Source organism: Tamandua tetradactyla, chromosome 8 (assembly GCF_023851605.1).
Source record: "Tamandua tetradactyla isolate mTamTet1 chromosome 8, mTamTet1.pri, whole genome shotgun sequence".
In the NCBI taxonomy this organism is placed as follows: domain Eukaryota; kingdom Metazoa; phylum Chordata; class Mammalia; order Pilosa; family Myrmecophagidae; genus Tamandua; species Tamandua tetradactyla.
Window position 1 is genome coordinate 3,703,027 of NC_135334.1, and position 12,805 is coordinate 3,715,831.

Here is a 12,805-nt window from a genome sequence, read left to right on the forward strand (position 1 = left end):
AGAAGAGTGCAGCTGAAGGCGACTTAGCTCTGGAAGAAAGATAGCACTGAGGGTCACCCTTGCCCCTCCATCTCCCACAGTCCTTCATTCGAAGGCCCACATACCCCGCTTCGAGGCTGAGCCTCCTGCTGGATTGTGATGTCTAGTCCAGAGAACCCCCTGCACAGTTTCCAATCAGCTGGCAACGTCTAGGACTAGACTTCACAGACCTTTCAACAGGCTATATAAATAGGGTGGTCTAGTAAACCTTACCCAAACCAGCCACCAGAGTGAAAGGGGATTATGAGTTAATATGCTGAGAAAACAGGACTAAACTGGGACTGTCCCAGGCAAATCCAACTCTATGGCCAACCTACCTGTAAAAACAACAAGGCTATGCAAATCAGTGTATCCCCAGGGTGAATGAGCAGGTGCAGTTGGTGTTAAGAGGAAAGCTTTGGTTCCCCCAAAACAAGCAAGAGATAAAACACTCTTTCTGATGATGCTTTATTATTAGATATAATATGGATATTTTGTACAAAGCCTATATGCAGTAACATTCAAACTTCCGTGTGAATAAACATCACGGGGCAGGGGGAGTGGCTGGAAATGAAGATCCCTGGGCTTCAATAACTGTCCCCCATTGATTCTGACCCTGTAGACCTGCTGTGGACTCAAGAAATCAATTTTCAAAAGACTCTCAGGTAATTGATGATGGATACCCACTGGCCACACTTTTTTGTTTGAGAAAATGGACCTGAGTTACTTGCTGAACCTGCTTAGGCTACTGCAAGTGGGGTTGAATGAAACTACCTTAAGACATGTGTCAGTGAAAGAGGTGGTATCTCATTCCATGCCTTCATCAGTTGGCCTTTTAATTGTTGTGTTATTTTTTTAAGCAGTAGTTTATTTAGATCAAAGCACAAGAACTAATTTCATTTTTTATTTATTAATCCTGAAATAATACAGTTGGTTCAGAGGGCAAATAATAGTAATATAAGAAGATAATGTGCAATAAATACAATTTTTCAAATGTCCTTTAATATTTTGTCAATGACATAACTGTTTAGGCTCTGCTCTTTGCAAACAGTAATGCATTTTTTTCTTACTCCTCTAGATCCTTTTGGTCTGAACCTTTGTTTCAGTTTATATTTAGCTACTTTTTAGAATATAAATGTTAGCAACTTTTTAAAGCCTCACTAGGCAATTTTGTTCAGCAAATGGAGTTAAGCTTCTGTTCTCAGACATTTGTCTGCTTATTTGGAATTTCAGCCCTCCGTATCCTCATTTGCTCCCTCTCCCTCTCTCTTTCGATCTCTCTCTCTCTCTTTCTCCTCCTGTCTCTGCCTCCCTCTGCATCCTCTTTTTGTCTCTCTCTGTGTTAGTGTCCATCTGCCTCTCTGTTTGTCTGTGCCTGCCTGCCTGTTTATCTGTCTCTTTGTCTCTCCTTCTCTCCCCACCCCTTCCTTCTCTCTTTACCACATCCTCTAAAATTCTGTTTCCAGGGCATGCGCCTCATTGCTTCAACTCCCTTGGCCATTTCTGTATTATGCAGTCTGGACCACTGTCTCTGGGTTAGCAGTATTGTCCAGATTCAAAGAATCTCATGCCCTGATTCTTCCCACACACACTGACTTCATCCCAGAAAAGAGAACATAGGCAGAGCCATGTTTAACACCTGTCTTCACTCTGCTTTGGGAAGAAGTCATGCTTGCCCTTGTGCTCTGCTGTTGAGCATCGGGGGCCACTATCCATGATGCGACAACAGGGGGCAGGAGACAAGGCCTGTCCTCACCTTATAGCGAGGCAGAACCCCTTTACCCGCCTCACTTGCCCTCAAGCTCTGGGGCCAACATTGTGGCTCTGCATCTTGTACAGAGCTGGGCAGGCAATGGAGGGCCTGGGTGCACAGCGAGGAGGCCTGGGGGCTTCACACAGAACTGGTCCCCGGAAAGTAACCACGAGAGGCCTCCTCCATCCACACACCCAAGCTCTCATCCCTGCTTGGACCTTAGACCCAACCAGGGTAATTTTAGGGGGCCTGATGCCACTCCCCACCCCAGAGCACCTCTACCAGCCTTAGTGGTGCACACACGCTCTGCATTTTTATAGAGCTCCTGGGTGATTCTAAAGTGGAACCACCTACTCAACCTCCTTGTCCCCTCCTCGTACACTTCACCTACAGAAGATCTTGTTTCTCCCTCACCTGCCCTCCACCTACCAGGCAAAACCTGCTTTATATCCTCAGGCTTTGATTTTGCTGCTGCCGGGCAAGAGCTTAAGAATCTCGGTGTGTCCAAATTTATCTTCTAGGCTAGGGATCTTGGAGGGGTCATTCAAGTGCCCCTCTTCCTGTATCATCCCCAGTGTCCCCCGGGGGTCACCAATTGCTTTTTCACCCTTGCCCTTGTACAGAAGAAGGTCTTAGGAAACTCCCGATGAACATGGGACTGGGAGTCCTCTGAGCCCCTAGCTATGGGGAACGTTATTAATGGACTCCTTCCCTTCACAGAAGCTCAGCTAACTTTCACTGTAACATATTGATCTAGTCATCAGCCAACGCATTGTCAGCCACAGGAAAGGCGGCCAGCCAAGAAACCCCGGACAGAGCAAGTCACCCCTCCCCTGGGGAGGGTCCTAGCAGCCACATCCTGAGAAAGGTCATCTGAGCCCAAGACAAAGAGCCTCTGTCACTGCAAGCAAGTGAGACGTTGACCCAGAGGCTCAGTCTCCAAACCAAAATGACTTTAGCACAATTCAATTGCTTGTATTAATTAAAGGAAAATGAAAAGTGGGTTTATCACACTTTTCATTAACTGCAAGGCAGTGATGAGAACATATCTGGGAGTTGGGAGCAGGCAAGGATGGAATGTGCTTCTGTCCACATGCCCTGCTTTAATTAACAAGGGGGACCTGGAGCTGCTGATTGCCAGCAGTGGTTAGGGGCACGAGGTAGTGTGGAGAGGAGGCTAACAAAAGAAGGGAATATTAGATAAGAAGAGGGTGGACGTGGTGGTGGGAGTTGTGGGAGGGATTCAGAGATTCAGAGTTTCCAAACATCTGGTCATCAGGTCTATAGCTAGCATTACTGTATGCTTCACCTATACGAGACGCCATAGGCAATCCGAGAAGTGAAAGGTGAACCTCCTCCTCCACAATGCTCACATTTAGACCATGGGATGAATGACCACCATGGAGGAAGAAGCTAGAGCAAGTATTGCACCATTGAGGTAAGGCAGGCCACACTGTATTCAAGGGCTGAAGCCCTACCCCAATTCCAAACTCAAGCATGTCTCTATTCTTTCAAAGATTAGAGTTCTTGTGTTGGGAAGTATACGACTGAGAGCAATGCCATTGCCCCTCGAAGAGAGGGAGTGCTGGGACCAGCCCCCAGGTTGCCAGTAGCTAGCTTGCCCTCCACTAGCTAGAAAGAATAGCCCCCATTTCCACCCCATTCACTCTTTGGAGGTGGGGGGGTAGGATATTTGGTGGGGCATCCATGGACATAGTTAACCAGGGGTAAAACCATTCCAGAGAATTGAGGGGAACATTGCTACATGTCCATCACCTTGATTCACATCAGTTTAAGTCTCCCAGAGTCTCCTTATGCTGTACTCTCTGCTCCAACAAAGCCTTTACTTTCAGTTCCAACATTTAAGCCTGTGATGGAGTACCCAAGTCAAGTATTCCTACCATGTAAGTTTCATCATCTTCAGTTCAGAGGGAGAAAGACAGGAAGCCACATGTCTACCTTGGATTCCAAGCCCAAATCATATTCCAGCCTTACAGCAATAAGACTGATATTTTGGTCTACATGTGGCTCATTTTATCTGGTTATGCCTTTTTGGCCATAATCCTGGAGAGATAGATAGATGGATGAGTGACAGGACTTGGGCACAAGTCCCATCATGAGCTTCTACCTCACCTTGTGAGTCTCAAGGCACAGAAACAGTGGGGGAGAAGACTGCTTCAGGCATTGCTAGACTTTTCCTTGGTCATATCCTGCTCTGAACTCTAAGTTATGATTTCCAACAAATCCACACCTACACCAGTCAATAAACACTTTGTACTAGGCATTGCTACGTAGGCTTGGCGAGTACCCAACTGGCTATTTTCCAGGAAGAATCAACAAGCCTCATTGCTGACAAGCAGGTCACAAGCATACAACAGCATCTGGGCAATTCATTCCAACTTTCCAAGTGTAGTAAACATGGGGATCATGGATAATAGGCCCCTCCTTTGGATAGCAGGGTAACTTTTTTTTTTTTTTTACCCAAAAACCCTACTATTTCAGCAGAATGAAGCATTGGGCACCCACTCCCTTCTTGCTCCCATGTCTTTCTCTCTATCAACACCATCTCCTCTTGCCTTCTTCTGCATCTGAGTTCACTTTCCTCTGGCCTTTTCCTCCCTCCATGTTCCTCTCTGTATGGTTGCACCTGAAATGCTTCTTCTCCTCCCTGCTCTCACTCCTTTTCTGCTCATCTCTTATATGGCACATGCCCTCAGGCATGCTCCACTGTGACTCACCTCTTGGCAGGTCCTACAGCAAAAGCTGTGACAGGTGCTGATATTTAACCTCACTGAACAGTTTCCGTAGAAAGAGCAGCAGCTTCACAACGTATATTTGGAGGGACAGTGGGGGACAGGCAGGGCACCTAGGAAGAATCTTTAGTCATTTCCAAGACAGAAACCAAGTTCGTCTCAATATGAAGATGATTCTTGATGATGTGAACAGTCTAGCTAAGGAAATTGTCCCTGGGGATATTTAGATTAAGGAGAAAATATTCTATCAGGGACGATTATCCACATGCAGTGCAAGGCTAAAATCTTTGACCCATAATAGCACTTTCACCTACATAAATCTAAGGAATTGGCTGAGGAAATAGAAGGGGCAATTAGATACACAATTTATGGTAGAGGTAGAGCTGGCATGGATGGGGAGGGTGGTGAGGAGAAAAAGAGGTGAAGAAGCAGGTCAAGAAGCCTCCAGCAAATAGGGGTTTTACTAGCATTTTCCCATTTGATCTCTTCCTCTCTGAGTGCATAGGTTTCTTCCATCTGTAATAAATCCTTCTGACCTTACTTGGGGAATCTAGAATCCACTAAGAACTGAAAAATTGGGTCTTGGAGAAGGAAAACAGAGACTGCTTTGAATTATAGGTAGGTTAGATTGTAAACGACACAAGATCAAGGACTGTGCCTTCTAAGTCATCTCTACCCCATGCACCACAACATCTAACTGTGCACATGAGAGGTCTGAGTAAAATAGCTTCAGATGAGGTCAGGGGGAACAGACTGAGCTAGGGAGCCTTCTTCTGCTGAGGCAGTTTCTCTGTCTGTTCCCCCATTTCTAAGATGGAGTAGACCCTGTTGATGGCTATTGTTTGCTCTTTGCTCTCTATGACTGTGTGTATATGTGTATATGAGGAAAGGCACCCTAACAGGAGAAGCCCTTCATGCCCACAGAACCAGAGGGCATGTTCACTCTATCCCAGAATCCTGGGATGTCCCAAACCCCCTGATAAATGGACCTATCTGTGTCTTGGCAGTTCTTAATCTTGCTAAATGAGTGGTTCAAACGTATATCCTTTGGAGATCTTTTCATTGGGAAGAAATCACCCTTCTTATAAGTATTTCTATCCATGATTCTGAGTCTACTCCTTTTGTTTCCAATCATGTTGTATCAGGATGCCTGGAAACACAGGGAAGGTCTCTGAGCTGTTGGCTTATTACAGAATATATATTAGTATAAAGCAAAATTGTTGAGCAGACTTGGAACTCCTTTTTCATATTTTGTCAGAGAAAATATTTGTAAGCGTTGCAGCTTATGTCTTTATATCTTCTTTCTTTTCCTGTTTTAATCCCTTTTGTATATGGCTTCAGACTCTTTCCAATGGCTCATAGGTCATCTTCCATACCTGCTCCATCTGCCTTTTTTTGCTTCTTGCCTCCTCTCACAGCAAGCACAGTCCTCTTTCTCCTCCTTTCTTCCTCCTATTCTGCAATTCCCTCATCTGTTTCTCCCCCTGCCCTTGTTTTCCTCCCTCTAGCTCCAAAGTCAGTGATTCTACTTCCTAGCAGCTAGCAAGGAGGATTAAAACAAGTGTTGCCGTCTGCACCTTTCTCTGCAGCATGGAATCAGAATTTTACATTGCAACCAGAACTGGGGAAGGCAGGGGAAGCATTAAACCCCGCAGTTTCTTAGGTCCCCAGGCACATTGCAACCTAGATTTATTCTGGTTTAAATATCTCACTCAGCAGAAAGAAGTTAAGAAAATAGCACCTAAATCAACTGGGTCTGAGATGGGGAAGCATTTAAACCTCCTATACCCATTTTGCAACAAAGATACCTTTGTTTGGGGAAGATGTACATTTTTCAAAAAGAGCCAGTGTAAAAGTTATCTCTAAGCGTCCCGATTGTCAGTCTGCATTTTTCTTCTGAGCCCTATACCCAAAGGAGATTGTGCTCTTTGAAGTTCCACAAGGACCTCAGCAAGTTTTGCTGACCAGCTGATTACTACATAGACCTTGATCATTTTAAGAAAGAATGAACAAATGGATAGTACTTGCATCACGACTCAAAGTGCAGCCCCAGGACCAGCAGCATCAGCACTACCTGAAGACTTATTAGAAAGGCAAACTCTAAAGACCAACTCCACACCGCTGCACAAGAATCTCTGTTTTCAAAAGATCCCAAGAGATTCATATGCAAATTCACATCTGAGGGGTACTGGTATATAGTACAAACTTGACAAAATTCATTTTCTTGCTTAATGAGGTAGCATTACTGCAGCGATCCCCATTTTTCATGAAACACACTCTTCCTTTTCCCCTTTTGTGCTGTTATATAATGGTCCTGTAAAAGCAGCATGACAGACAGAGAAGATAAATTCCCACATTCAAGATGGTTGAATGCTACCTTTTAATTCTCCATGAAATTGCCCAGGCTATGGCCTCTATTTCTTTGGAAGTGATCCTTTTCTGTTGTGGGGTCAGCATCTTTCCAGTTGGTTGGCAGTCACCGATGTCACCATTTCAGGGACTTTCAAGACGTCTGCATGAAGCATGATCTGGGCCTGTCTTATTCCCTTCAAGGAAAGCGAATGAGGGGCCCTGTTACCCCATCACAGGTAATTTGATTAATTGGTTGGGTTTAATTTCTTATGCCCAATACTCCATAGGTCATTTTGAAAGAATAATGAAATCTTAGTGGTAGGAAGTCAAACTTGAGATTCTGTCATATTTATTCATTGCGGTAGGAAAAAAGGATAAGGTGAGATTGGGAAAGTCATTCTGGCATCTGATTTCATTGTTTATTTCTTGGAAATATTTGGCTGATAAACTAGCCTCAATAACTGAGGCAATTTTCGTATCTTTGTTAGAATTTCTGCAATAAGTAATCTCAGCTTCCTCCACATCCTGTAAGTCTAATAACTATATAGAAAAAAAGAATGAGAAGAAGTTTCCATTCTTCTAATGAACGCTGAGCAATGTGGGTATGAACTCAGTTGGATAATTAGGCATCAGCAAACAGGTTCCCTGCCCAAGGCTCCAGGTCTCACAGTCCCCTGTGCTTCAGAGTCGCTTCTGTGAAACTCTCTAACACCCATCATATCTGAGACCAGCAGGGCCAGCAAAGTTGTTGAGGAGAGTAACAGCACTCCTAGGCTGTGTGGGCTGTGTGGGGCCTGCTCCAGTCCCCATTTCTTCCTTGCAGGGAATTCTTTCACCCTCTGCCCCCTCTCTTCCTCCTCACACCTGCTTTCAAACAGATTCCCCGAGAACCAACGTCTCTCACCATGGGTTTGTCCCAGGGTTCTTTTCACCAAGCTCTGGCCCCAGGGAAGCAGCATGGCTAGGGGACTGACCCACTAGCCTTTATTATTTCTTTCATGGGATTGAACCTCCAGAATGGGCCATCAGAATGCTGCCGATTGGGGGTGACTCAAGATATTTATATAGATAGGATCCCCTTGAAATATATTAGACTGGAATCCCATACCTTGCAGGGGTGGCCTTGGAAACCAGCATCCAAACAGGGATGGTGAAGCCTGGGTGGGCCTGGCCTGGAGAGGTGGGTAGAGGCAAGAAAGGCAGAAAGAGCCAAAGTGAATAGTTGGGAAAATGGGCAGGGTGCGTGGCGGAAACTGCCTCAAAGCTTAGACTTGGAGCAGGGTGGAAGGACCGCAGCAGCTGTCCCCACCCCACTCCTCTCCCCAGAAACATACTGCCTTCCTTATGCATACTCACCATGGACCCTAGCTGGGTTGAGTGAGTACCCATTATATCAGAATATGCTTTGACAGGATTGTGGGGAAAGTTGTAATCATTTGTAAATGCCCTGAAAACTAAACTTGGCCCTGGCACCTAGAGCACAAAAAGGAAGCAGTAAGTCTATAAGAAGTACAAATGGCATTGCCTCTTACTTTGGCCTTGTGTTGGTTGAGTTTTCACAAGACTTTAGTGTTTAGAGGAAACTCAGAACATTTGTGCTTCACGACAGGAGATTTGTTCACTTTGCATTAGACCACAGGGAGTGCAATACAGGGAATGAACGGTAAAGAGGTTAGCCTGTTGCAAAGGCATGCATTGCTGGGGGAAAGCAATGCAAATATTGCAGACCCAGAGAGATTTGGATCATGAATTCCAGGTTTGCAAGTGCTGAAGAGCAGAGACTCCAAAGTGGCTCAGGAAGTCAAAATCATTAAAACCATCAGTGTCCTAGCGACCATGGTTCTACACTTTGGAGTGAGCCATCACATTTATTTCATGCCTGCAAACATTTATTGAGAACCTATTATACACCTCCTTCAACTACACTCTACTCTGTCTTCTTCAACACACTTCGAAGCTGAACCAATTCCTTCACAGTCGTTTGTAATAGAGCATTAAATGTTCACTTCAGTCTGCAAGTAGTTAGTAATTTGTACTGCTTATCTAGAAAAGGCACTTCTACCTAGTGAAAAATTAAGATGTTGCCTCTAGTAACATACCCTAAAGTCACCCCTACATTTTTTTATTATGCTATTGATCATGACAATTCTTTTTAAATGATCACATTTCAGTAATGTGCTGGACTACTTTATGTCTTCTCTCAGTTCATCCTCATAATAATAAAAAATTAATGATACCCACTTTTTTTCTGAATGGTCAAAGAAAGCCAAAGTGACTTGGCCAAAACTGCATGGGTCCAGGACCCAGGTAGAGAAGCTTTCTCATCACTTGCCATGTTCTTTGGCCCACCTGGTGTCCTCTGTTTTTGACTTCATGTTCAAGCCCCATTTTCATGGCGTTTTCTATTCCTTCTACAAAAGTAAATCCCTCCTGCCCTGGTTTCGTTATTTCTGGATTGTTTCCCATCTCTTTCTTTCCTCCCAGAAGGCCAGGGCTTCGTGAGTGAGGATGAGTACCTGGAAATCTCTGACATCAAGCGAGACCAGTCAGGGGAATACGAGTGCAGCGCCTTGAACGACGTTGCCGCACCGGACGTACGGAAAGTAAAGGTCACCGTGAACTGTGAGTGGGCCCGCCGGCAGGGAGAGAAAGGGGAAGGGAACGAGCTGGCCTGGCAGTGCCTTTTGCTGAAAGGCTCAAGATACTGCCAACTGGGAAATGCCCAATGGGCTGCTTTGCCTCTCTATTGGGCCTGCTGCCATTTGCTCCTGGAGTCTTCCTGTGACTGAGCTTTAGCTAATGGGGAAAGCTGTTAACTTTAGACCACTTTGAAGGTTTTAAAAACACGCTAATAAAAATTGAATATTTTTAGAATAATTTTTTTTTCTAAATCAAATGGCTTGTTAACTCGGAGGGAAGGGCATCCCAAGACGGTCATTTGCACAGCAGGTACTCAAATGGGCCTTTCATTTATTTCACGTGGAATAACCCTGCATTTTTTTCCCATAGACCCTCCCTATATATCAAAAGCCAAGAACACTGGGGTCTCAGTTGGTCAGAAGGGTGTCTTGAGCTGTGAAGCCTCTGCAGTACCTGTGGCCGAGTTCCAGTGGTTCAAGGAAGACACCAGGTACCTTGCAATGGGACTAGGGCAGGTCTGTAGCCGAACTGATGCATCTTGTCCCACAAAGTAAAGGGGAAAAGCACGACACAAACAAAATGCATTGCAGCCTCCATGGTAAGAGTGTCTCCTTTTAAACCCAGAAAAACAAAAATAAAGGAAGCTGAGAAGTAGAAAAAAATGAATGGACCTTGTTTCAGAATCTGAGACTAGTTTTAGGCATGGCAGTCTTTCATAATTAGAATCCAGTAAATTCAACCTTTTGACCATCCTTTTCTATTTCTTCATGTTAGAGGTGGAGATATTTATGGTTTGAATTGAAAGAGAGGGGTTTGGAAAGAAAGGCTCTTGGTAGAATTAATCTGTTGTGACTTTGCGCTCCATTGCTCTCCTATGTCTGTGGTTTTAACTACTTTGTAGAGCCAGGTCAACACTGGACCAGTTGACTCTGTCTTGTTGCAGGTTGGCCACTGGCCTGGATGGTGTAAGGATCGAGAATAAAGGCCGCATATCCACTTTGACTTTCTTCAATGTCTCAGAAAAGGATTATGGGAACTATACTTGTGTGGCTACAAACAAGCTTGGAAACACCAATGCCAGCATCACATTGTATGGTGAGTGCAGGAAGCCCAGATGCAGTAAGTTCAGCCAGGTGGTAGGCATAGGGAGAAAAGTGCCGTCTGCTTGGCCCCTGTCCACCATATTGCTCAATCCACCACACTTAGATATAGAAATGCTCATTTCTTCCAGCATGTGATACAGTGATATTTATCAAGTAATTAATATCTCTGTCTTTTGAAAGCAAGATGGGCACGTTACTAAAGGAGTAAACCTAATTCTAAACCAAGTTGTGTTATAGAAACCATGAAGAAAACAGAGCCAGGGGACAGTTCAATTATTGTAGTACTATCTAAAAATCTGAGTGGATGAATTAGATATAATTTTAAGATATCATCAAAAGAGTCTATGATTCTCGGAGTTATATTTTTAGTTTTAATGATATCAACTGCTGCTTTCATAATTCCCATGCCATGTTCTCATTCATTGGAATGAATGGAGCAGAAGTTTGAGTCCTTCATCAAGAGAACTCTTCCACCCACAACTGGAGCATCTAACTTTACTCTGATGGTCTTTTGCTATGTCATATGGATGGAGAGGTCTGCAGAGCCATGACTGGCTTACTTGGAAGCCCTCACTCCATCTTCATACACTGCTGTGTTCATCTCCTTGTACAACATTCCACACCATGGGCCATGGCCAGCTTGTTGAGATTTTACGTGTCTGTGTACCTGTTTATTTGTTGAGGTTGGTTAGTGAAGCATCTGATAGTAGGGTAAAGAGGTATCTAATTTCCACGTGTACCTCAGACCCTGAGCAAGCTTTCAGCGTTGACGTTAACTAAATTTTGTCCACCAACCATCTGAAATGTGTGATCTATGTCTTCTGTTTTCTCTCTGCATTGTGTGTGCATTGTGCTGTGTGTGTCTTAGAAATAAGCCCCTCATCAGCAGTGGCAGGTGGGTACAGCATGTTCCTTCCTTCCTCTGCCTGCCTGAATGCCTATGCTTTTGAATTTAAGCCTACTTCAAAAATAGGCTTGCCTGCTTCACCTCCCTGATTTATTTCTCCTTAAATTTAAGGGTTTTGGTTTGCACAGTTTAAGTAACAAGCATAGGATGCTTTGGCACCCACACATCTGAACTATCATTATAGGTTTCAGGGAAGTGCTTTGTGCCCCAGAAACAATCAACTTCTACATGGACCATACTCTGCTATTTCAGCACATAGCAGCACCAAGAGAAACCCAGCCCAGAGACCAAATAAATTATTAGAGGATTGTCGCCATGGGAAAGTCACCCTGATATAAATGTTTTATTCTCACAGCCCAAGGCAAAGAGGGATAATGACATAATCCTAAAAAATTTATGTTAAAATAGAAATTCTTGGAGACATTGTTCATAATAGTAGTATCTCCCATTTACCAGATATTTAGTGGGTTTCTAGGTGCCTTATTAGTGCTGGGCAAAGCAGGGTATGCCCATTTTATAGTTGAATGAAACAAGGACCAAAAAGGTTGGGTAACACATGGGTATTTGTAGTTAAAAAAATAGGCATTTGCTAAGGCTCAGACTCAGAATCCTCCAGAGGATAAACAGAGTCACACATACACATTTGCACAAACATTTGCACACACACATGCTCTCACATATGCTCACACATACATGCACACACACTCACAAACACTCATACGTTCAGATGAAGCAGCAGCTGGACTCAGCTCTGCTTCCACACTTGGAATCCTTCCTGCTCTGCTCCCCTATGATGTCAATCTCAGGCACGAGGAAAGGTAACGTTTGCATTTTCTAGTCCTGGAAACAGCTTTCACAACTCTGGATCCAGGACAGTCATGGGAAACTAGACCTACCACTCCTCCCTGATGAGTGTCAATGCTTGGTCTGTATAAATGAGGGGCAAGGATGAGCAGGGACCTGGCCCTGCTACTGACCCTGCCTCGGCTTTCATCAGTGGGGTTGCCAGTAGCAGGAAAGATAGTTAATAGAGATCGCCTAGGAATGACAGCCAGACAACCTGGGTTCTTTTCTGCTCTCGGTCATTAAGTGTCATAATTAACTAACTGTCACAGTATATAGATAATGATAGCAGACATATATTAACATGTACAGTCACATCCCAGTTCAGCCCATGTCAGCACATGGGTTTGGGTAAGTCACTTAGACTTGCTGATCCTAGTTTCTTCATGGATGCCTTTGGGACATCAATTCCTGCTTCAGTGCTATGCTTAGATAT

The 12,805-nt window shown here is 44.3% G+C and overlaps 1 protein-coding gene across 1 annotated transcript in view; it reads left to right on the forward strand.

Annotated features, from left to right (window-relative positions):
- The window catches only part of OPCML (opioid binding protein/cell adhesion molecule like), a 540,756-nt gene that overhangs the window by 515,008 nt on the left and 12,943 nt on the right, over window positions 1-12,805 (forward strand). The window contains exons 4-6 of the mRNA XM_077112406.1: window positions 9,361-9,498; window positions 9,886-10,006; window positions 10,460-10,611. Coding sequence (XP_076968521.1) covers window positions 9,361-9,498; window positions 9,886-10,006; window positions 10,460-10,611 — 411 coding nt within the window. The remainder of the gene's footprint in view (window positions 1-9,360; window positions 9,499-9,885; window positions 10,007-10,459; window positions 10,612-12,805) is intronic.